The sequence below is a fragment of the Octopus sinensis genome, linkage group LG6 (genome assembly GCF_006345805.1).
Source record: "Octopus sinensis linkage group LG6, ASM634580v1, whole genome shotgun sequence".
NCBI lineage: Eukaryota > Metazoa > Mollusca > Cephalopoda > Octopoda > Octopodidae > Octopus > Octopus sinensis.
Window position 1 is genome coordinate 85,967,567 of NC_043002.1, and position 26,145 is coordinate 85,993,711.

Here is a 26,145-nt window from a genome sequence, read left to right on the forward strand (position 1 = left end):
AGGGAAGTGGGTATCTTGAGGTGGGTCCCCCAAGAATAAAGTAGTGTGTTCAACAATTTTCTAATCGTGGATGAGCATACATCTTTTCTTAACTGAATGCAACAAATGATGCGGGCATGGCTGTATGGTTAGGGAGCTTGCTTCCTAGCTACATGGTTTCAGGTTCAGTTCCACTGCGTGGCACTTAGGGCAGGTGTCTTCCACTATAACCCTGAGTCGACCGAAGCTTTGTGATTGAATTCGGTAGGTGGAAGTTACTGCCGTGTGTGTATATGTACGTGTAGGTGCTCAGTGCCTCTCCGAAAGAGAGAGAAGGGGATGAGAAATAGATAGTCTAAGCTAACAATAAATGTAAGAAATAGTAGCTATCACTAAATAAAAAATCCAATTCCAATACTCAAACCAGATAAACATCCAAACAAGATTTTGCTGTGCATTTCGTGGAATACCATGTGTGGTTCACTTTGAATTATGGAACAAGGGAAAAAGCTTCACTGCAAATTTTATTCTTTTCTACTCTAGGCACAAGGCCCAAAATTATATTTTGAATGACTAAATATATTTATAACATGTTTTATGCTGATTTGAACTCATTACACGAAATGCAACCTTAGGTACCTCTAACACAGTCAATTAGATCGACCCCAGTATGCAACTGGCATTTAGTTTATTGACCCCGAAAGTTTGAAAGGCAAAGTCGATCTCAGAAAGAATTTGAACTCAGAATGTAGCGGCAGACGAAATACCACTAAGCATTTTACCCAGCATGCTAATGATTCTGCCAGTTTGCTGTCTTACTGTAGGACTTTATTGTCAACAATTTGAATGAGTCATATTTTGCTCAAAAATTCATCAAAAATTCATCATGAACTGAAAGGCGTTATCCTGCAACATGATAATGCAAGGTCACATTCAACAAAGATAACCTAAGAAAAGATAAATTCATTAGTCTGAAAAGCTCTGCCTCACCCTTCCCATTCACCAGACCTGACACCATCAGATTTTCACTTATTCAAGTCATCTGAACACTTTGCCAGTGGAAAAAACATTCAGAAACAAGGACGATGTCAAAACAGCACCCCAAACATTTTTCTCTTCTCAAGAACCTGATTTTTGTCTTTTTTTTTTTTTGTTTTTTTTTTGGTTTTGTTTTGCCTGAGGAATCAGAAAACTGGTTTCAATGTAGGAAAATGTTATTGTTTAAAAATGATGGCAATTATACTTTGAATGACTAAATATATTTATAACATGTTTTATGCTGATTTGAACTCATTACACGAAATGCAACATTAGGTACCTCTAACACACACATGCACCACCACCATCATCATCATCATCATCATCATCATTATCATCATTACCATCATCATTGTCATTGTTTAACGTCCTCCTTCAATGCTGAAATAGGTTAGGAGCTGGCAAGTCAGAAGACTGTACCAAGCTCTAATGTCTGTTTTTGGTATGGTTTATATGGGCAGGATGCCCTTCCAAATGCCAACCACTTTACAAAGAGTACTGGATGCTTTTTGCATGGCATCAGTAGCTGTGGGGTCACCAAGTAACTTTCAAGACAAGACCCCTGCCCCACCTCAACTGAGTGGGAAGAAGAATTAATGAGTTGGGGGTTTTGTGCCAGGTGATGAGAGGTTAGAGCCTGAACATAGTGACAGAAATCAGTGTCTTGCTGTAGAATAGATACATGACTACCCCCAGTTGGCGAGAGAGAGAGAAATGAACATAAGTAGAAGAAGGGATTTAACAGGGATACATTGTGTATAGGTAGGTCTAAGAGGGTACAAGAATCCATTTATATGATATATTACAGGCATGGGCAACATTTCTCAAGAAGCAGTCCACAGACGTAGGAGTGGCTGTGTGGTTAGTAGCTTGCTTACGAACTACATGGTTCCGGGTTCAGTCCCACTGCATGGACAAGTGTCTTCTACTATAGCTTCAGGCCAACCAAAGCCTTGTGAGTGGATTTGGTAGATGGAAACTGAAAGAAGCCCATCGTATGTATATATATATATATGTATGTATGTATGTGTGTGTGTCTGTGTTTGTCCCCCCCCAACATCGCTTGACAACTGATGCTGGTGTGTTTACATCCCTGTAACTTAGCAGTTCGGCAAAAGAGACCGATAGAATAAGTACTAGGCTTACAAAGAATAAGTCCTGGGGTTGATTTGCTCGACTAAAGGTGGTGCTCCAGCATTGCCACAGTGAAATGACTGAAACAAGTAAGAGAGTAAAGAGAATGAGACAATTCACCAATATGTGGGGTGCATTACTAAGAAAACTGAAGGTAATTTTTCAATAGGCATGCCATTCAGAAAGTCCTGCAAGCTGCAGGTTGCCCATGACTGGTACATTATATATCCTTATTCATTATCAGTGTTCAAATACACCATGTATTATTTTACTTAGTCCCTTTTTGTTTAATATACAGATAGAAATATGCACATATATATGCAAATGAATGTGTGTGTGTGTGTGTGTGTGTATATATATATATATATATATTATATATATATATATATAAATTTCTTTACTACCCACAATGGGCTAAACACAGAGAGGACAAACAAGGACAGACAAACAGATTAAGTTGATTATATTGACCCCAGTGTGTAACTGGTACTTATTTAATACTGCTAAGCATTTTGCCCGCCGCTACGTTCTGAGTTCAAATTCCGCCGAGGTTGACTTTGCCCTTCATCCTTTCGGGTTCGATAAATAAAGTACCAGTTTCGCACTGGGGTCGATGTAATCAACTTAATGTCCTTGTTTGTCCCCTCTATGTTTAGCCCCTTGTGGGCAGTAAAGAAATATATATATATATATATATATATAGTTAATCCAAACATGAACAAGCAAGAAAAAACAACAACGCAAGGATGTGGAATAAGTAGTGTTATTGGACAATCAGGAAAGGAAAGAAAAGAAAGAGGATTTCACGTTTTGAGCAGAGCTCTTCGTTAGAAATATAGAAAAAGTCCAAAGAAGGGAAGATGGAGAAAGAAAATCGCCAACGATACACACACATATATATATATATATAGGCAGAAATATAAAAGGACACTAATCAGCACCAGTATTGCTAGAAATAAGAGTCAAAACAACTCAACACCCACAGACAGTGCTATCTTAATGATTGACAAATGATGTCTATATTTTTGCCTTTAGGTGTTTTAAAACTGTGAATAAGCCAGCCTATATATATATATCCTTTCTCTATCCTTTATTATTCTTTTTTCTCCTCTTTCTTGATTGTCCTTGCCAGAGGAGCATGCTCTCTTCGAATGTTTTCGGACAGTTTGTTTTCTGTCTTAGACACCGCATGTCATTCTCTTTCTATCACCAATCTCTCTCTCTCTCCTCCTCCTCTAACACCCACATCTGACACAAATATTACCAAAAGTGTGCAAGCCTTGTCATTAATAAAAATCCTCTTACTACTGTAAAACAGCTGACTTTTACAGCCTCTGTGTGACGAATTGTAATCATCATCATCATCATCGTTTAACGTCCGTTCTCCATGCTAGCATGGGTTGGACGGTTCGACCGGGGATCTGGGAAGCCAGAAGGCTGCACCATGCTCCAGTCCTATCTGGCAATGTTTCTACAGCTGGATGCCCTTCCTAACGCCAACCACTCTGTGAGTGTAGTGGGTGCTTTTTACGTGCCACCCGCACAGGTGCCAGGCGAGGCTGGCGAGGCTGGCAATGGCCACGGTCGGATTGGTGCATTTTACGTGCCACAGATAAATAAAATCTGTAAGAAATAACTTTTTCCATTCTGTTACTTCATTTGGTGCATATCAAAATGCCCCACAAAGTCTTCAGTGATCTGTTATCAAAACCAATCACCACAGCAATCATTGTATCTATCAGTAATGTATATAATGCAGTGTCTCATTTATTTCTATTATTATCCGAATGTTTATAATGATATAGAAATTCTGAGTAGCAACAGAGTGAATCCTCTAGACCTTTAGATCATCAATAAAGAAATTAAGGGTTACATTTATATTTCTTTCAGACTTTTATAAAGCAGAAATGACTGTCAATGTAGTACCAAAATGAAAAAGAGCATAGAAGAATTATGTCAGTGGAATATTCATCTCAAAGCATTTAAAACAGTTGTATTTTCTGTTTAAAAAAATGAGAAGAGTAACCAAGTCTTCATAAGACTTTCAGTGGCAACACCTATAAACATCAAGTACTTTTATCAATGGCAGTGATTCCAGCAACAATGAACAGTTCAACATTGTCGCCTCAGTTTTCTTCTAGGTGAGCATCTATCACTCTTCTGTAGCTGACTACTGATGCTATCATGTTGATCAGACCCACACAGGAAGCCCACCCGTTGGACATCAAAAGTGGGCGTAACTTCGGTATAGGTACCGGATATATTTCAAGAAAGTGTTTTTTTTATATATATGGGGGGTTAGGGCTAGGAGTTGGAGAAAAGGGTTTCTGTTATCTTCAGAAATATAAACAAAGCCACTTACGGTACCTATACCGAAGGATCACCCAAAAGTGTTTTATGAAATTTTGGTATGTCACTGTCGTTACTACCGTATTTTTTTCAATTTTTTGAAGACAATTTACTTTCACTTTTTATGACGATTAAAGCAAATTAGAAATTTCGAAGTTGTACCGTGAGGTGAAACTGATGCAACTACATGGTAGGAACGTTATTTAAAGCTGTTAAATTTACTGTAAATTTTAATGTATTTTATGAAATATATTCAAATTTTAAACGAATTCAACAGTATTGTCTGTTATTAAAAAGCCTTTCCACGAGGTATAGGCAAATAATCAATTTTTACGCAGATACAACATAAATGATAGCACCGGTAAATTGAAATAAGGTTCAAGGGAAACAACTCTATATGGCAGTGTGACTACCAAGGTTAAAATGGCTTCCCTAATAACTTTGCGATTGTTCGGAGCCCCTTTAAGGAAAAATCTTTCGATTTGTCGAACTGTACCTGTGATCGCAAGCTTTTCTTCTTCCAAACAATTGCAGCTAAAACAAAGTAAGGTTTCTTTTTATTTTAATCTCTGTATTGATTTATGTGTATAAGTTTAATTAAATCTACACATGTCCCGCGTTTGGTGAGTAATCGTTCCAAAGGCATTTTGGCGATCTTACGGTTCTAGTACCGGCCATCTTACGGTTCTAGTACCGTTTACGAACCGTAAGATCGCCGTCACTTTTATTGAATGAGTTTTAAAAAAAAATAACCCTCCTTCCTCATTCGCAATAGAAAACCAATGATGTTGAATTTTTTGTTAAAGGAATAATAAAATAACAGATGCCTGTATTTCGTTAGCAGAAAATAAATGCATCGACAAGCGATGTGTTCTTTTCGTCGATACTACTCAGAGTACCGTAAATTAAAGATGATCTCTTTCAGAGCCCGAGAACCTGTTTTTATTTACCATGAAAAAGATATGGAACGAACGTAGTATATTCGTAAGTCTGAGCTTTTGAACATTTTTGTAAGAAATCCAGTTGTTTAGCCTCACGTCAGTCTTAATTAAGCAGTCCTTTGATTCAAAGATATTCTAGAGTTGACTATCGAGTTTATTTTGTAAATCTAGGACTACATTTTCCAGTGTCCCCCTCATTTTTTTTGAAGACGAGCAGGGTCTGGAAGCGTAGAGACATCAGACTCGCTACCAAATGCAGATTGGTGAATGCAATTGTCTTCCCAATAGCAACATATGGATGCGAGACCTGGACACTAAAGAAAGCTGACCAGAAGAGAATTAATGCATTCGAGCTTTGGTGTTGGAGAAGACTTTTGCGAATTCCATGGACGGCGAGGCTCACCAATGGAGAAGTTCTTAAGCAGATAAGGCCGAAAATGTCGCTAGAAGCTGGGATCACCAAGCATAGATTGGCATATTTCGGTCATATTATGCGGAGAGAATCCCTGGAGAAGGACATCATGCTTGGAATGGTCAGTGGCAAGAGAGGAAGAGGCCGACCAAGAACCCACTGGCTTGACACCATCAGGAGTGATACCGGAATGGACATGGCCAGTCCTGCGTTGGCTAGGACACTGATCCAACAAGTGACCGAGAGTTGACTTCGACTGATCGGATAGAGAGAGAGAGTGTTTGCTGTTTCTAGCTGATTGACCGACTACGTAGAAGCTCCTTAAAGAAAAAAAAAAAAAAAAAACAGGTCTAGATCTCCAAGTGGAAAGGCACTAGGATGAGGTGATGAGCAGAATGGTTGATCTCACCTAGAAATGGGCCAAGAGAAAGCTATTCCTGAGTAGAAGTGGCTTATATGCTTCCATTATATATTATTGTCTGACCATTGTGTTTTGCTTCCGTTCACATTTGACCTGATTGGAACATCGGCTTGTCTGCTTTCTATGGAGGGGATGTGTTCCATTAGCTGCCAACATCCACTGAGTGGAGGACTGAGCATGATGTGATTGGTGAGGTGTAGACATGTGCTGAGACTGACATTGCGAGCAATTCCCTGATGGTGAATAGGTGTGGTTGGTGTTTATCAGATGAATTTTTCTGCAATTAGTCTCTTTGATAGAGCTGCAGTTTTGGATCATACAAAGACTGAAATAGTACTTAGCATCCTGAATGTCATCAAGTATTCACAACCCTCTACCAGTTGGTAGATGTTCCAAATTAGCATTGTATAGAGAGTTACTGGCAGGCAAGAGTGATGATGTTCTTGAGGAAACTCTGGGTGTCTTCTTCTTCTTCTTACAGCATTCACCCGGGGTAGGTTGAGCTGGCTTCATTTATCCTCAATGCTGCATCTCTCACAAACGCCGACCAGGCCTGGCGATTTGAGGCTAACGAACACATGATCTCCAACCACTCCTTATTCCAGCGACAAATGCCGTAGATATGGGGGCCTAGGTTGGGTTTCAGATCAGCCTTGACTGTCATCAGCCAGGTTTTTCGTTGTCCACCACGACGCTTTTGCCAACCCTGAAGGGGAGCTGGGGCAATTGCTTCGTAGGTGAATTCTCCTGGTTGACGATGGAGGGCATGACCCAGCCAACGCAGACGTCTTGTTAGGATGACTTGTCGGAGGGAGGTGATTCTGCACTGGGTGTCGATGAAAATCAACAGTGAAAATCATCTGGCTGGTGTGTTCCAGAGATCTTTTGGGCTGAGGCTCATGAATAACTTCCAGAAACAACTAGTGTAGCAATCTATTGGTGAAGCATTGCTGGTTTAAGATAAACACTGCAAGCACAGAAATGCTGTTAGCTGGGCCTATCCAAGATGCATGCAGAATGGTGAAACTGTTCTGCACACACACATCTAATTCCTGAACATTGCTGGCTAGTGGAAGTATAAGAAATACCTTCTGTCACATGTGTGCAATGGATCTGGTTATCAGCTGTTGATTGGAATAGGACAAATGGGAGAAGGCACTTGCCTTAGTAAACAAGGTAAATGTGATTTTGTACGGTTTCCACAAGTAACCCTCAGAGGTCTCCTCTTGGTGAATTATACCTTGATTTTTTTGTTCTTCGTTTTTGTTACTTGCCATTTTACATGCTTTTTTTATGTTAACTTGCACACCTCTATCACCCTGTACCATCCTTGATCTTTTAGTTAACCTTAAGTGATTAATAAAGATAACATTAGCTTTAGTCTTTCTTTTCCTGGGTTATTTACATCATATCTCAGCTCCATGCTGTAGTTTAGAGACGCAACTTTCCTCAGCATATGAGCTGTTCCAAGTAATGCTGCCAACTGTGTACTTCCTATGGAGTTTGGTATTTTCAGCTTTACATGCCAGCATATTGCTCTCTTTGAGAAGGTCCCAATGTTGTTACTATTTTATTATTATCATTAAGGCAGCAAGCTGGCAAAATCATTAGCAGTATTTTGTCTGTCGCTATGTTCTGGGTTCAAATTCTGCTGAGGTCGACTTTGCCTTTCATCCTTTCGGGGTCGATTAAATTAAGTACTGGTTGAGTAACAGGGTCGATGTAATCGACTTCATCCCTTCCCTCAAATTTCATGTCTTGTGCCTACAGTAGAAAGACTTATCATTACTATTATTATTAAAATCGTTAGCACTCCAGACAAAGTGTTTAGTAGCATTTTGTCCGTCCTTCTGAGTTCAAGCTGGATCGGCCTTTACCTTCCCCTTGGATAATATTCTTGGCATGGAAAGGGGAGGCTGGTATGCATGGGTGACTGCTGGTCTTTCACAATCAACCTTGCCCAGACTTGTGCCTGGGAGGGTGACTTTGTAGGTGCAATCCCATGGTCATTCATAACTGATGGGGGTCTCAAATGTAAGTATGTACTCACACTTGTCTATGCGCATAGGTATACCGTGATCTATACACCGGCAGATGAGGGTTGATTCATATAAAAAGGAAAGTGAACGAAATGAAATACTTACACAAAATATTGCATAGAATTTAAGTGCTCTCAATGTCTTTCAATGATGGAAGGTGAATCAAACTTACTGTAGTTTGTTGTAGGATATAAATACTGTGACCACTTGCTTCTCAGGAAATATGCAAATCTGATTTAAAAAGAAAATGTTTTTTTTAAGTATTAAGTATTTATACTCAGGTGAAATTAAGCCCTTGAATCTGTCACTGTATGTGCACATGCATGCACACATGCACACCTATGCATGTATTTATGTATGTTTGAAAATAATCAAACCAAATTCTCATAATTTTGAGCCACTTACCCTATGAGTATTTCTGCCAAATTTGCTGAAAATCTGTTTGGATGTTTTCCAGTAATTTTGCAAACACAGACTAAGTGATTACATGCTTTCACTCACATGCACAAGATGATATCAAGTCATCCCATAAGTCCTGTCCGAATTTTGAATAAAGGAAACAAGTGATCAAATGTTATATTTAATTGAAATTTAATCATCAGTGTACTTTTCCTGATTATCTATGACTTCCTTCCATCTATTTACAAGCTTTTTAATCCCATCAATGTAAAACTTTTGGTTTCAAAGCGAAGAACTCTGAAATGTCAGTTTCAACCTCCTCCTGGCTTACGAAAGTTATGCCCCTCCCCCTACCAAATTATTCTGTAAACGACAAAACAAATGGTAGTCTGAAGGAGCAAGGTCGGGAGAATAAGGTGGATGAGGAATTTTTTCCCAACCAAGCTCTTTGATCTTCTGTGATGTGATCTTTGCAGTGTGGGGTTGCGCATCATCCTGATGAAACATCACTCCTTTTCGATTCACTAAAGCAGGTCTTTTTTTCTTCAAAGCTTGGATCAAATGCTCTAATTGCTGACAGTAGACTTGAGCATTAATTGTTGCATTAAGTGGTAACAATTCAAAGTGAATTACTCCTTTGCAATCCCATCAGATAGAGAGAAGAACCTTTTTCCCATGAAGTTCCCTTCTCGGTTGTGGTTGAGCTTTTTCCCTTTTACCAAGCCACTGTTTACAACATTTAACATTTCAATAGAAGATCCATTTTTCATCACCAGTAACAAGTCTATCCAAAAAGGGTGAAATGAGTTCACGACAATGGAGAGAAGAGCAGATGTCAACTCGGGATTTGCAGTTGCTTTGGGACAATTCATGAGGCACCCATTTTCCAAGTTTAGGAACCATTCCAAGTTGTTGAAGATGACAATGAACAGTTGTATGGTTTGAACTAAGCTTTATTGCCAATTCTTCAACTGATAATGCAGGATTTTCTTCAAGTAATGCCTCAAGGAGCTTATCATCAAACTCAAATGGACGTCCTGTTCGACCTTTATCTTCAAGACTAAAATCTCCACTTCTGAATATTGCAAACCATTTTCTGCAAGTTTTTCCATTCAAGTATTCTTTCCTATAAACTGAGTGTATGTTTCGAGTTGCTTCGGCTGCAGAGTTATGCCTCAAATGCTCTTTGGATACTTCCATGTTAGAAAGGGTTTTAATCAAAGGAATTTTATTTCTATTATTCTGTAAAATAATATTTAATTAGTTTCAATGTACACAAATGCATAAAAATAATTTTTAATTCCATTAGACATTCTAAAATACTATTAAATTTCATTCAATTTTAAAAAGGTAAAATCGGACAGAACTTATGGGATGACCTGATAGCAATAGAAAAAATAATAACATATTTCTTCTTTGGTCTGCTATTACTGAAGGAAAAAGAAACATAGGCAATTAGTCTACTGGAGTTATGTCAAGAAACTCAAATCTGTGTAAAAGGTTTTTTACTGAAACAGCTTTTGTGATGGAAAAAGTTTTAATATTTTTTTTTTTGTGTCAAACTTTTGTATTAAACCTTTCTTTTTTCTTCATTTGCAGTTTTACATAAAACGGAAGGCAACGTGACAACTGTAAGTTTTGTTTAATTCACATCTTTCATTGATTTCATTTTCTGTTTTTAATCTGTCATAATGTTATGATGGATTATTCTTTTGTTGTTTTACTTGTTTCAGTCATTTGACTGCGGACATGCTGGAGCACTGCCTCAAACAGTTTGTAGTCACAAAAAGAGCCCCCAGAACTTACTGTTTGTAAACGTAGTACTTATTCTATCAGTTTTTGTTTTGCTGAACTGCTAAGTTATAGAGTATCTTTTTTTCTTCAAAAATGTAAATAAACCCAATCTATTTCTTAAACGAGGGACATATTCATATGGCACAGAATGTTTTTACCTCAATAGACATCATTGATTGGTTGAAATTTCAGAAATTGAAGAAAAAAAACAACAAATGTCTTAGAAGCTATAGAATTTTCTCAATAAAGCCAAGAGAAAAAGATGTTTTATAAACACATTCTATCAGTATACGAAGTTTAAAAGTGTTTAGTTACGTGGAAATTATTTTAAAAAACTGCCAGTCAAACCGAAAAGATCCAATAATTTTGCCATTATTAAAATGATGTTTGAAGCATAAATTAGCATGAAATCTTAACGAAAAGTTTTGAGGTCACCTAAAACAAGAAGCTTGATCATTCATTGAACCATAGTGGTTTAAGGAAGATTGAAATCACAAAGGTTAAAACTATACTTCGAATATAGATTGTTCCAAAGCTTTACAGTTATTATCATCTTTAACATCCACTTTTCCATGCTTTCTTATATAGGAGAGTTTAGGAAAAAACAACAAAAGACGAAGACAGGTGGTGTACAAAGCAAACAGATGTATTAGTATAACGCTCAGGAATAGAAAAAGTCTTTTACATTTTGAGCCTACGTTCTTCTACAGAAAAGGACACAGAAAAAACAAGGAGAGAAAAATATGTATGTAGTGGCTAACGATCTATCATGGCGACGATATATATATATTTATATATATATATATATATATATATATATATGGATAGATAGATAGATTTATGGAGACTTTACGAAAAAAACAAAAGACTAAGGTAGGTGGTGTACAAAACAAACAGATGTATTAGTATAATGTTCAGGAATAGAAAAAGTCTTTTATATTTCGAGCCTACGCTCTTCTACAGAAAGGGACACAGAAAAAACAAGGAGAGAAAAAAAATGTCTGTAGTGGCTAACAGTGTCGGTGGCACATAAAATCACCCACTACACTCTCGGAGTGGTTGGCGTTAGGAAGGGCATCCAGCTGTAGAAACACTGCCAGATCTGACTGGCCTGGTGTAGCCTTCGGGATTGCCAGACCCCAGTTGAACCATCCAACCCATGCTAGCATGGAAAGCGGACGTTAAACGATGATGATGATGATGATGATGATGATTGAACAAAGTTTATTGCAGCAGATTTTTTACAACTGGGTGCCCTTCCTGTCACCAACTCTCATTTGTTTCCAAGCAAGATATCTTCCCATAGATAAACACATTTTCAAGAAAAATTCATCATCATCTTCATTTAACATCTGTTTTCCATGTTGGCATGAGTTGGACGGTTTGACTGAAAACTGGTAAGCTGAGGAGCTGCACTAGCTTCCAGTCTGATTTGGTACAGTTTCTACAGCTGGATGCCCTTCCTAACGCCAACCACTCCAAGAGTGTAGTTATTTCTTTACTACCCACAAGGGGCCAAACACAGAGGGGACAAACAAGGACAGACAAATGGATTAAATCGATTACATCGACCCCAGTGCGTAACTGGTACTTATTTAATCGACCCCGAAAGGATGAAAGGCAAAGTTGACCTCGGTGGAATTTGAACTCAGAACGTAACGGCAGACAAAATACGGCTACGCATTTCGCCCGGCGTGCTAACGTTTCTGCCAGCTTGCTGCTATAAAATATACACTCCAAGAGTGTAGTGGGTGCTTTTTACCTGCCACCAGCACAGGTGTCAGTTGTGAAACACCAGCATCAGCCATAACTACAATCTCACTTAGCTTGACAGGTCTTCTCAAGCATGGTATATTGCCAAAGGTCACAGTCACGTGTCACTGCCTCTGTGAAGCCCATAGTTTAAAGGGTGCTTTTTACGTGCCACCGGCATGGGTGCAAGTTAGGCGACATTGACATCGACCAAAAAATATAGAACACTTCACGAACCATATCCAGCTCAAACATTCTACCTGTTTTTTGTTAAAACTTGGTGAATTAGACCTCTGACACCTACCCTACATGTCATTTGAAAAATAAACATCATCAAAGTCTTAAAGCTATGAAATAATGCATGATTAATTTCAAAATGTTGTGAATAAATAAGTATTACATTTGACAGAAATGTAAATGCTAAAAGGTAAATGCCTTACGTCTTCTTTTTTCATCTTTTACTCAAGTGGAAATATCTGTAAAAGGTTGTGGGTATGTGCCTGGACTGAATGCTTTAGTGGGGCTCCACTTAAGGCACTTTGTGTGCCAGGTGGTGATGTTAACCCTTAAGTATTCAGATTACTGTCAAATGTAATACTTATTCATTCACATTGTTTTCAAATTAGTCAGGCATTATCTTGTAACTTTGAGATGTTGATAATGTGAGTGTATATTTTTGAATGACATTGTAGGGTAGGTGTGAGAAGTCAGATTTGGCTGGTTTGAGCATAAAACAAAAAAAAAAAATATTTGGGCCAGATTTGGCCAGTTTAAACCACCCAAATAGGCCATGGTGAGATTTGAAATGAAAATACAAGTCGCTGGAACAAAAGCAAGACATCTTGCTCAATTTCCTTACACTTCTTCTTTCAGTTATTGGATTCTGGCCATGCTGGGGTACTGCCTTGAAAGGTTTAGTCAATCCAATTGACCCCCCCCTCCCAGTACTCCTTTTATGTCCATTCTGTTGGTCTTTTTTTGCTAAACCACTAAGATATGGAGATAAGCTGACAAAAAAATCAAATGGAAATTGTAGTTAAGATACCCGTGCTGGTGGCACGTAAAAGCACCATCCGAATCGTGGCTGATGCCAGTGCTGCCTGACTGGCGTCTGTGTCAGTGACACATAAAAAGCACCAACCGAACGTGACCGTTTGCCAGCCTCTTCTGGCCCCTGTGCTAGTGGCACGTAAAAGCACCCACTACACTCACGGAGTGGTTGGCATTTGGAAGGGCATCCAGCTGTAGAAACACTGCCAAATCAGACTGGAGCCTGGCGCAGCCTCCTGGCTTCCCAGACCCCGGTCAAACCGTCCAACCCATGCCAGCATGGAAGACGGACGTCAAGCGATGATGATGGTGATGGTGGTTGTCAAGTGTTGAAAGGTAAACATAAAAATGCACACACACACATCCCATCGTCATCATCGTCATTGTTAAACATCCAGTCTCCATGCTGGCATGGATTGGACAGTTTGACATGGAGCTGGTTGAACTCCAACTGTCTGCTTTGGCTTGGTTTTTATGGATGGATGCCCTTCTTAACATGAACCACTTAACAGAGTGTGGGTGCTTTTTACGTGTCACCGTTTATGCAGCTCCAACACAGGTGCTTTTTAAATAGCACCAGCACCTGGAAGGACAATCCTCTATGTGTGGAAGACAGTGATTTTATTTAGCCTAACATGTCTTATCAAGTACATCAAATGACCACATCTCAACCCACCCTGGGTGAATGCTGTCTCACATCTCAATCCACCCCGGTTGAATGCTGTCTCAAGACAAGACACATCTCCTGGTCCCTTATTATTTCCTCAATGACATATGTACATATACAACAGTTTCTACACAGTTTCATCTCTACCAAATTCATGTACAAGGGATTGGCACTTGTCCCAAGGTGCTGAACAGTGGGACTGAACCTGAAAACGTGTTTTGTTGCTTTTTTTTTTTTACAACTTTTACATATGATATACCTAAATATGTTATTACTATGTAAGATAATATTTAAAATTATTTTCTTGCTTCAGATTGAAGGAGTTCATATCCCCTCACCTCGAGAGAATAATGTCATACCTGAAAAATACTTCAGCAAGCCAACTGCATGTCCCTTGTGTCGACTAAACCTCAAAGTTAAATATACTGTGAGTTTTCATCAACTTCTTTGATTCAAGATTTCACCGATAACAATTTTTTGCTCCTTCATTTTTATTTATTTTTTAAAAAATATTTTTCTTTCAACACCTCAATATTTTATTGATTCCTTTGGACCCAACTTTGCCCATAGTAAAGAAAGGACAATAATATAAGGTACCAGTTTTGTACTAGGAGTTGAATTAATCAACTGTAATCTTCACTCCGAAATGTGTGACCTTGTGACTGTTACAGACTAATCCTTTAGCATTTAAACTGGCCGTATCCGGCCCAAATATTCTACCTGTTTTATGTTCAAATGGCTAGATTTGACCTCTCATACCTTCTCTACAATGTCATTATAAAAATAATCAATCACACCATTGTAAAATGATTAATTCAAAACAACATGGATCAATAAGCATTACATTTGACAGAAGAATAAACTGAATTTTAATAGGTTGAATCATATTGGATTTTGGTTAGAATTTCTGACCATGGGATTTCAGTTGTTTGAATAACTGCACAGTACTCTTAATGATGTAAATCTCAAGTGGGTATCAACTAAATACCATGTTAGTTTCTAATTCATTTATTTTCACCTCCATTTTCCCATGCTTGCATGAGTTAGACAAATATATATTACTGAGGCTTCGCTTTACAGCAGGATGCCTTCACTGACACAAACCCTCACCTGTTTTTCAAGTAAGGTATATCTTATTTCACATATTGTTGAAAGTGTAATGCCAGTGGATGATTTGTTGACAGGGAAATTACCACAAAGCCCAGCACTTGTAGCTCTGCAGTTTTTCATGTGGTTGAGAATTGAACTTCTTGTCTGAAAAGATGAAAATAAAGAAATCATACCTGAAACAACTTCATTTTAATTACTAAAATTTTCTCCCTCTTCTCTCTTCTTTTCCTCTCCAGGATGTACTAATTGTTAGTCAGTTCGTTGATGCTAATGGTAAATTGTTACCTCAGCATGTGACCAAGCTATGTAATCGCCAACACAAACACATGAACATGCTTGTCAACTTTGCAACCAGAGCAGGTAATGTTGAAATTTGTCTTCTAAATGATACTTTCCACTTCATTGGAAATAACAAAAGTTAATCCATTTAAAATCTTCCATTGGATTGGTATCTCATGATAGTTTCTTTAGCATTAAGCCAAGGAGGATAATATTTGTTCCTGGACAGGATTCTGTTTTATTACAGTTAATATTCCAGATCTGATGCCTCCTGTTGACAGATATTTATTCTATATAATTCAGTCCATCTAAGACAATGGTAACTAACATACTTAATGATTTGGTGCCAGTTGCTATCAGCTTTGTAGTAAGTGAAAAAGCAAAATCCCTAGCTGGTGACTGGAGCAGGAAGCTGTCCTCTCAACCAATACACTGCTGTGGGTGCCACTGGATGATGGACTCTGGTGATAGTCTTATTCCATGCTTCCGGCTTTACCATACTCGAGGTCAAGGCATTGCAACTTCAAGTCCTCCTCAATTTGTTTCACTCCTTGGTGTGCTGTGCTGGATTCTCCAGGACGGGGGTCACTGCCATCACGAAAGTTGGTGTGGTAGTCTTCTGGTGCTCATCCTGCAGGCACGGCCGAACCACTGTAGCTGGACTTGGTCTCCAATGGTCAGCTGCTGCTATTGGCATTGTTCTTGGATGATGTTTGAGATTTGGTCGCCTAGAGAGATACCAGGGTCTGTTTGAGGATGGTCCAGGTCTCAGTGCTATAGAGGAGGGCAGGCAGAACCAGTGTGCGGAAAAAACAGATCTCGGTGAAGTGAGGCATCTTTTATCTTTTACTTGTTTCACTCATTAGACAGATCATGCTGGGGCACTTCCTTGAAGAATTTTTAGTCAAAGAAATCAACCACAGTACCTTTTGTTTTCTTAAAGCCTGGTACTTATTCTATCAGTCTGTTTTGACAAACCACTAAGTTACAGGGACATAAATAAACCAACACTAGTTATCGAGTAGTGATTGGGGAACAAACACACACGCATGTAAATATGCAATGGGCTTCTTTCAGTTTCTGCCTACCAAATCCACTCACAAGGTTTTGGTTGGTCTGAGTCCATAGTAGAAGACACTTGCCCAAGGTGACATGCTGTGTGACTGAACCCAGAACCATGTGGTTAGTCACGCCTGTGCCTATATATTTAATTGGTTTTATTCTTTTATTTGTTTCAGTCATTTCACTGCGGCAATGCTGGAGCACCGCCTTTAGTTGAACAAATTGGCCCTAGGACTTGTTCTTTGTAAGCCTAGTACTTAATCTATTGGCTTCTTTTGCTGAACTGCTAAGTTACAGGGACATAAACGCACCAACATTGGTTGTCAGGGGATGTTAGGGAGACAAACACACACACATATATATGATGGGCTTCTTTCAGTTTCCATCTACCAAATCCACTTACAAGGCTTTGGTCAGCTCGAGGCTATAGCAGAAGATGCCCAAGGTGCCATGCAGTGGGACTGAACCCAGAACCATGTGGTTGGTAAGCAAGCTACTTACTACACAGTACACTCTGTGTACTAAACTCCTGTGCCTTGTTGCTAGCAGCTAGGTGGCTTGAGGTATATAAAATATGTTAACAAACCTAATGCAGTGAATCAAAGAATTCATTTATTAAAACAACTGTAGGGAAGAAAAACATTTGCTTAATGATCAATTGTGGTTAGGAAGAAGAGTAGGGGAGATAACTCTGAAATAGATATTGAAGGTGTATGTGTAGTGGTAGAAGAACTTGATTTGGGCTAAAATGCCACAGTCTTTGGATATTATAACACATCACATCTGTTAGTTGCATTTGTTCAAAATCGTTATAAATTTTCTCAGTCATCGAAGATCCTGCAAGTATTGATAAAATTGTGCTTCACTGAAGAGGTCTGATGAGAGTGGAACATGTCTCTAGTTATCACCGTACTTGCTTTCTGCTGCATGCTTTCATTCAGACTCAGTCTCTTCTACTTTTCTTGACCAGAAATAATCAGCATCACTCTCACTATCACCTTCATCATCATTTATTACCTTATTATTTTATGTCTGCTTTCCTTATTGGTATGAGTTGGGCAGGTTGTTACTACTAACACCATTTAATTTACAAACTGGTAGATTTATAACCATTCTTATAAATCTACCAGTTTGTAAATTAAAATTCTTGATATATACACCAATGGTTTTTACATGCCACCATCAACAGCGTGGTCTGTTTTGGCATGGCTTTCAAAACCAGATGCCCTTCCTAATGCCCACCATTTTACAGACCAACCATATATATATGCAGCGTTGACCAAAAGTCTCCTGACAGTAAATCAGAACCCAATTAATTACAAGATTAAAACAAAAAATTATTTTATACAAGACTTCGCTAATAGATAGACAAATGTTGGAAAAAAAACAAAAAAAAAACTGATTTTTAACTCACAGCATTCAATTATTAAGCATTCATAATTAGAATGAATAAATAAAATTGAATATTAAGTATTTATGGGATTTTGATTTACTGTCGGGTGACTTTTGGCCAACCCTGTATATGTATGAGAATTATACCCAAGTTTATATCATTAGTTTCTATGTATGTTCAACCATTGTGATTGCTTGGAATGACAGCATTGGATGTTCCAAGAGCAATTGAATTCTTTACCAGTACTTTTTAGAAATTAAAATTCTTTATATATATCATCATTTGACAAGAGCTGGTAAGCCAGAGGACTGCACCGCACTCCACTGTCTGTTTTAGCATGGTTTTTATAGCTTGATGTCTTTCTTAATATCAACCACTTAACAGAGTGGACTGGATGGTTTTTACATGGCACCAGCTCCACTGAGGTTTGTTTTGGTATGGTTTTCATGGCTAGATGCCCTCCCTTATGCCAACCACTTTACAGAGTGGACTGGGCACTTTTATGTGGCACCAGCATTGGCAAAGTCTGTTTGGCATGGTTTGTACAGTTGGATGCCCTTGCTAGTGTCAACTATTTTACAGACCAACCATATACATATATATATATATATATATATAAACATAAGAGAAAACTACCTTTAATAGGTAATTTTTACATGCTAGAAGAAGCAGTCAAAACGACCAAAACCACATTTTAAGAGCAATTTTCGAAGGGAATGAAAAATAAAAACTTTTACCTAGTTATTTTTTATGGTCATACCTAGGTTTCAGATTATTTTAGCAAATAAAATAATTTGCTAGGCAAATATATATATATATAGTTGTGTGGTAAGAAGCTTGCTTTACAACCACGTGGTAACAAGTTCAGTCCCACTGTGTGGCACCTTGGGCAAGTGTCTTCTACTATAGCTGCAGGCCAACCAAAGCCTTGTGAATGGATTTGGTAGACAGAAACTGAAAAAAAGCATGTCGTATATATATTATGTGTGTTTGTTCACCCATCACTTGACAAACAATGTTGGTGTGTTTTCATCCCCATGTTTGGCAAATGAGGCCGGTAGAGTAAGCACCAGGCTTACAAAAAATAAGTCCAGGGGTTGGTTTATGCAACTAAAAGGTGGTGCTCCAGCATGGACACAGTCAACTGACTGAAACAAGTAAATGAAAACAATAAAAGTAATATATATATATATATATATATATATATATATATATATATGCCAGTGCTGCATCACTGGCCACTGTGCCAGTGGTACGTAAAATGCACCCACTACACTCTTGAAGTGGTTGGCATTAGCAAGGGCATTCAGCTGTAGAAACCTTGCCAGAACAGATTGGAGCCTGGTGCAGCCATCTGGCTTGCCAGTCCTTAGTCGAACCATCCAACCCATGCTAACATAGAAAGTGGACATTAAATGATAATGAGAATTATAATGAACCCAAGTTTATATCTTTAGTTCTTATGTATGTTTCACTATTGTGATTGTATGGAACTCTGCACTGGATGTTCCAAGTATAATTGGATGCTTAACCACAACAGATATTTGAGGAGTATTTTATTACCTTATGGTATAGAGAGCTAAAGTCTTTGTAACATAATGCAATAGTGTATTCACCAATGATCCATTATGGTTAAGCATCCAATGTTTTTGGAACAGCCTATGCTGAATTCCAAACAACCACTTTGATGAAATACATGTGTTGCACAAAAACAAAGAGATATAAATTATTGAAATTATTTTCACGTTGAGAGACGATAAACAAATCCCTAGTGGCAATTGTGACCAACTCCAAATGAGAAGGTGAGGTAGTCTCAAGACTCAAGAATTTCTCTGAAATTGACATGCCAATAAGGAAAAGACAGTGTTTTATGTATTTATTATTTATACAAGCCAAGAGGAGACTATGGACACAGTTTTTTGCTTCACTATTACACCAGTTTATCTATTCAAATTCGTTCAGTTACAAAATTAGTTGCTTGCATATATATGTGTGTATATATATATATATATATTTCATTTGTAAACATTTCTTAAGACGTTACTGTCTGTTCTGAAATTATAAAATTTCATCATTTCAAATCACTGTTTCATTTCTACAGGTTTGCTTCGAAGCTTGGCTCCCACCGGACCAGATGGAAAATCAAACTATATACCTCCATATAAATATTTGAAATACAATGTACATTATGTAAAAGCTCCAAAGAGACATTAATTTTTTTCTTTTGTAATAAAGTATTTATGAATTTTTTATTGAGTCTTATTGTTTTCATCACAACCATTATACAATGCCACACCAAAATATCCAGCAAATTTGTGACCAGAAGTGGACTGGATTATCCAGTTTTCTGAAGACGGCCTAAATATATACTTAAAATATAAAATAAACTATGAAAAGTAAGGAGCCAAATTTTATATGATAGATTTAAATTAATGAATTTTTAAAGCAGGGTCTGTTAGATATTTATTAATCTGCTTAAAATTCTCAAAATAAGTCATACTGAACCATATATACAATAGGATGGAAATTAAGTAAAAAGAACATGATTTTATTGAAGAGACAGGTACAAATTTATACAAGTCTAAAGCAGAGTATGTTTAATCTTTACGAATCCACATAAAAAACAAAACTATTTTTAACACAATGTATGCAAATTAACCAACTTCATAAACTAGGTTTGTTTTGCTCATTACAGACTACAGTATATTGCATGATATTGTAAAGTATTCCCAATTTCTGGAAGTCAGATAATAGGTCTGGTACTGTATCTTTTATTTCTTTGCCGTATTTAATTCCATCCATTTATGTTATCCCTCTCCCTCCCTCACTTTTCCTGACAACATGGATAAAATCTTTTGCATCATAAAAGCAAAAATCCTCTTGTGACACTTCTCTCTCTCTCTCTGCTGAATGATGCTAGATAGGTCTGAAAAAAGAAATGCAAAACATCTCTCTACTACTGCTCATGTTTCTTTTATATATATAACTAGCAGTATAGCTTGGCATTGCTCAGGTTTATTTTTTAGTTGTGCTTAAAATGGCAGACTTTGCTGTCGTGTTAACAAAGTTTTGACGTAGTTTCAATCTTCCTTGAAAAGTAAAAATTTTGCATTATGTAGCTTGTTATTCTCTTTAAGTGAACATTTTTCTGGTTGAAATACACCGAAAAATGGCAACACAGCTGTCAAAAAAATCATAAAAAATAAGGATTTTCATAGAAAAAAAGCATTTTTTTGATGTAAATAATTTTTGGTGTTAACATGGTCCGATTTGAACTTTTTCTTCTACTGAAGGAAGAACAAGCCTTCTATCATACTCTCAATTTTGGTCAACTTGCGCTGCAGGGTCTCAGAGAAGATAGTGTTAGTTGAAGGCTACCAAACCTATTTCTTTACTGCCCACAAGGGGCTACACACAGAAGGGACAAACAAGGATAGACAAACGGAATAAGTCAATTTTACATCGACCCAGTGTGAAACTGGTACTTTATTTATCAACCGCGAAAGGATGAAAGGCAAAGTCTACCTCGGCGGAATTTGAACTCAGAACGTAACGATAGATGAAATACCGCTAAGCATTTCACCCGGCGCGCTAACGTTTCTGCCAGCTCGCCGCCTACCAAACCTGCCACACACAGGCAACTTCAGCTTTATATGTATAGATTTGCAGGTGCAGATGTTGTAAGATGTATGCTTCCCAACCACAATGTCTTAGGTTCAGTCCCACCAAATGGCACCTTGGGCAAATGTGTTCAACTATAGCTCCATATTCAAAACATTATACACCCACTCCTTTTTTAATCTCATACTGAGCATCAACCTAGTACATTGAGCTGTTCATTGTTCAAAAGAACTTGGGGAAATATTATCCATTCTGGAAACAGGTGAGGGTTGGCAACAGGAAGAGCGTCCAGCTGTAGAAAAATCTGGTTGAACAAAATTTCATCTGACCTATGCAGCAAGAATGGGAAACTTGATGTTAAACCAATTGTGATGAAGTTTAACTGCTGCCAACATGAAAGTTGAAAACATACATTCTGTATAATGAATGAGCTTTAAAACAATGAAAATATTTGAATAACTTTTATTGAGTGATAAAACATTAAGCTACAGTGGTAATAACATATGTTCAATTTTGGGATACAGCAGGACTATTAGAAACGTTCTAAAAGAAATAACAAAAACAAATCATTTGTTAATAATAATAATAATAATAACATAACAAAACAACAAGGATTGAGATATTGATATTTTTTTTATAGATTTAGATGAAATTAGTGGTGGCATAACAGTTTATGTAAGCTTGGGTTTAGTCATGTATCAGTAGCCACAGTATTAGTAGCAAAGAGAACATGTGTAGAATTGGATCTGTAGTACTTATCATAGTGTTTATTTGGCTTACACTACAACCACTCACACACATAACACTGAAGATGCTATCACTCAGTCTCTCATTCAGTCCTATAAGTATAATAATAATATTTATGTGAATATAACAAACCTTTCCATAGAGTGGAGATTAATCAAGAAATTAATTAAATTTTTAATTGATTAATTAATAATGTAATATCAATGGTGACTGTCTTATAAAGTGCAATTATTATGTTCCTCTCTTTTCAGCACTATATATATATATATGTATATGTAATGGGAGTTCCATTGCATTATTCCGTGGTTTCTGCACTTCATATCCTCCAGTCACTATTGCCTACACACACACACACACACACACACACACAGATACTCACACACAGACAGATACACACACACAAATGCTCACTCATACTAAGTTGGTTGTTTTCACAGTTTAAGATAACTTTAAGAAGTTACCTAGTTCCTTGATAATTAACAAAAAGAACTGAAATATCTCTAATGAGAAATATATATAATACATAAGTTAAACTCACTAAAATGGTACCCATTTATGTTTTCCTGGAACTAGCTGGCTAAAACAATGTCACCAAACTATTCCAATAGTCTGGAAATGATCCTCAAATTAATTTGGCATTATCACATAATTTAAATGAATTGCTTTAGCTCAATATTCGATTTCAAGTACTTTATTCTAGTCAATATCCTTGTATTTTTCTCAGAGCAGTTGACTATCATGTCTTGTAAGGTAAAAAAAAAAAGCTATTGCAAGTGTTTTAAATTCCTTAATGATAATATAGAGAAAAAAATTATATTTATATAAGTTGATAGTAATACAAGTCTTTGAAATATCACTGGATATAGTATGAGTTTAATAAATACTAGAAAATTATCTAGTAGAAATAAGTTAATATCGGAATTGATCAGGCTAATCATATAACTTATCCAATCACCAGATACTGTCGTCTGAAGTCATGAAAATGTTATTTCTTAGAGAATTATTTAAAGATATTTGTTGTTTTAATTAGTTACAAATAAATATTTTCATAATTAATTAATCACCTTTTTTTTAAAAAAAAATTATGTTAATACATTATATTTTTATAAAGTAAATTAATAATTCCTTTGTTTGTATTATTTTCCTTTCACCATTTCTTTGTCATTTTAAAGTCATAAATACCAAAAGACTTTATAATTCATTCAATGAAATCAAGTCTTAGTAACAGCCCAGTTATGCTATCAATCTTGAAATGAAGGAAATGGTATTTCAATTTTTTTTTTTACAGACGAATCCCACTTTCCATCTTCAAAATGTCACCTAGCCATTTGAAGAAATATATCTTTCATCTCAGTTCTTTAATTTGACAGGAAATGAAAAGAATAAAATAAGTCGTGCAGAGTATTTTTCTTCAGTTAGTAATTATAATTTCTTTTTTAAAATTTCATAAAAAATAAAATTCTTTGTCTTGTCAATTGTGTTGAAATATTTTTTTCTTGTGTTTTGAAAAAAAAATGTATAGAGATCACCAATGTTCGTTTTTCTTTAAAGCATTTGAATTAAAAGAAAAACTCACCAAAATTTTGTTTAGATATATAAATTAAACTTGGCTAAAATGTGCAGTTCCAAAATCAATTAAGTCAAATGAAGATTATTAAATTTGTATAATTTTATATATCAAGATAAAGAAGAACAAAATAAGGTTCGCAGAAGATTAAAAAAAAACCTTTGCCATACAACAAAAAAATGGGATAAATGTATAGTTATGTTCTGATGAAATATATAACGTCAAATAAATGTATTAAATGCATTAATTTGTGCATTTAAATCATATACCTGTCCATTTTTAGTTAAAATCTATGGTTGTTAAGCCTATGTAGCATAGCCAGGTGTGAATAGTTAATTAAGCTGTCCCTGAGCTTCTATGGTACACTGTATCAATACAAGAACACAATTGGGGGTGGGGTGTACCAAAGCATCTGTGGTACTATTGAATATTATTTAACAAACAAACCAACTAGCTTATTTTCCTTTCAAATCATTTTGCCAAGGAGGTATCATGTTGCCTTCTCCATTAACTACACCACGAGAGGCTACTTTGGGTGCTGCAAAGAGTTGTGATTTGGTCTCCTTTTGAATTTGAGAAGCTCTGAAAAGACAACCACAAAAAAAAAAAAAATTAATATTAGTTTCGAGAAATTTTACATGTGTTTTCCAAGCTACTATGAGTTAGACAAATACATATAGCTAAGACGTTGTTTTACAGATGAATGATCTACCGGTCACTAACTCTTTTAAGTAAGGGAGTTTTCATTCAAAAGCATTGAGCTATTGGATGAGTTGTTGAGAAGAAAATGTTACAAACATTACCCACCATAGCTGAATATCTCACGCAATGTGCAGAATATAAATGTTTACATACATATATCATTTAATATATCCAAAAGATTTAAATGTGAGCTACTAATAAATTTCATGCTTCAGAAAATACAATGGTTGAACAAGCTTGTATAGTGTGCTGTGTATTTTTAGGCAATCATTCAGACTCAAAATACAACAAGGCTGCTATTTGAGACACCCACATATACACACAACGGGTTTTGTACAGATTCCATCAACCAAATTCACTCACAAAGCAATGGTTGGCCCGAGGCTGTAGTAGAAGACACTTGCATAAAGTACTGTGCTATGTGGCTGAACTTGAAACCAAATGAATGACTGTCTAGTCACACCTGTACTTATTATGGATTATATTGCTTTTACATAACTGATGCATTCAAAATAGTTTTAACAACTGAGATGGTCTTTTGCTAGACCCAGCTAGCAAATTTTTACAATGAAATGCTGTTTATTGCTCCTTTAATTTCAGTAAATTTTATATGGAGATTAATAACAGTTACAGAGGGGATCAGTAGTATAAATTCATTTCAGCACAAGGTATTTTACTACAAATCAACAAGATTGCCTGAAATTGATTTTGTGAGCTGCTAACAATAGCAACTAAATCTCCCTCTATATTCAGAAAGGAAAGAAGGACATTTGATAATGAAGTTCTAGATACAGTATGCCTGAAAAAAAGATAAGGTGGTCATCACCAGAACATGACTAATCATAAGACTGCTATGCCAAACTAAATAAACAACTATGTGTTATATGTAAATAAATGTGCTTCATCTTCCTGTAAATATTTAACCCTTTAGCTTCAGATTATTCTGTCAAATGTAATGCTTCTTTATTCACATTGTTTTGAATTAATCATGCATGAATTTGTAGCTTCAAGATTTTGATGATGTGATTGTATATTTTGAGCTTGACAATATAGACTAGGTGTGTGAGGCTGGTATGAACATAAAAACAGGGAAAATATTTAGGCCTGATATAGCCAGTTTAAAAGCTGAGGGGTTAAGGCTAGAAGCAAAGGTAAAGATTATGCTATAAAACACTAGATTATCTGATTTAGTTACAGTATACTAAATCAACAAAAAATGTTTTTATCCTCTAGAAGAAACCAACGTTGTTGTCTAGGAAAATAAAAGCAAGGATCTCAATGATATACATAGAATATGATGAAAAATGCAGGTCTATGTTGAATTTTATTTCCTGAACTCTGTTACACTCATTTTACTTTACAGAAAATTACTAACTTTTAAAGAAACAGACATGGGATTTTTTATTTCCATGGTATATGCTTACTTGTTTTCGGCTGATTTCTTCTGCATAAGAGCTCGTTTCCAAGCAGGAACATTTTTAAAACGGGCTTCTTCTTCTGCCTGCTGAAAAAACTAATTTAGTGTGAGTAGTCTGTAACAATGACTCAAAAGAATGGTTAAGCAATCACACACCAAAGTTCTTGAATATTAAATGTATGACATATACATATTTACAGCTGATTTCTTCTGCATAAGAGCTCGTTTCCAACGATATTTGTATATATATACATATATATATATATATATAT

General features: G+C 36.5%; 2 protein-coding genes across 5 annotated transcripts in view; one reads left to right on the forward strand and one right to left on the reverse strand.

Moving 5' to 3' along the window:
* The first annotated feature begins 4,776 nt into the window (after positions 1-4,776).
* Positions 4,777-20,071, forward strand: LOC115213526 (28S ribosomal protein S18a, mitochondrial). Its single transcript, XM_029782546.2, has 5 exons — positions 4,777-5,044; positions 10,312-10,343; positions 14,289-14,402; positions 15,322-15,445; positions 19,921-20,071. Exons 1-5 carry the CDS (start codon positions 4,924-4,926, stop codon positions 20,031-20,033), a joined length of 504 nt encoding a protein of 167 aa, XP_029638406.1. The 5' UTR covers positions 4,777-4,923; the 3' UTR covers positions 20,034-20,071.
* A 1,823-nt stretch (positions 20,072-21,894) lies between these two features.
* LOC115212841 (espin) overlaps positions 21,895-26,145 on the reverse strand; it is a 251,507-nt gene continuing 247,256 nt past the window's right edge. For 3 of the 4 annotated variants that reach the window (XM_029781613.2, XM_029781611.2, XM_036504123.1), the window contains 2 exons: positions 25,881-25,960; positions 21,895-24,336 (listed from right to left, as the gene is read on the reverse strand). In XM_029781613.2, the coding sequence (XP_029637473.1) occupies positions 24,210-24,336; positions 25,881-25,960 (207 nt within the window). In that variant the 3' untranslated portion in view covers positions 21,895-24,209. The remainder of the gene's footprint in view (positions 24,337-25,880; positions 25,961-26,145) is intronic. The other variant, XM_029781612.2, reaches the window with a different exon arrangement.

Bases quoted from the DNA above. Each gene is read 5' to 3' on its own strand.
- LOC115213526 (XM_029782546.2), top strand. From the start codon at position 4,924: ATGGCTTCCCTAATAACTTTGCGATTGTTCGGAGCCCCTTTAAGGAAA. The intron at 10,344-14,288 runs GTAAGTTTTGTT...TTCTTGCTTCAG, and splicing joins CGGAAGGCAACGTGACAACT to ATTGAAGGAGTTCATATCCC. The intron at 14,403-15,321 runs GTGAGTTTTCAT...TTTCCTCTCCAG, and splicing joins ACCTCAAAGTTAAATATACT to GATGTACTAATTGTTAGTCA.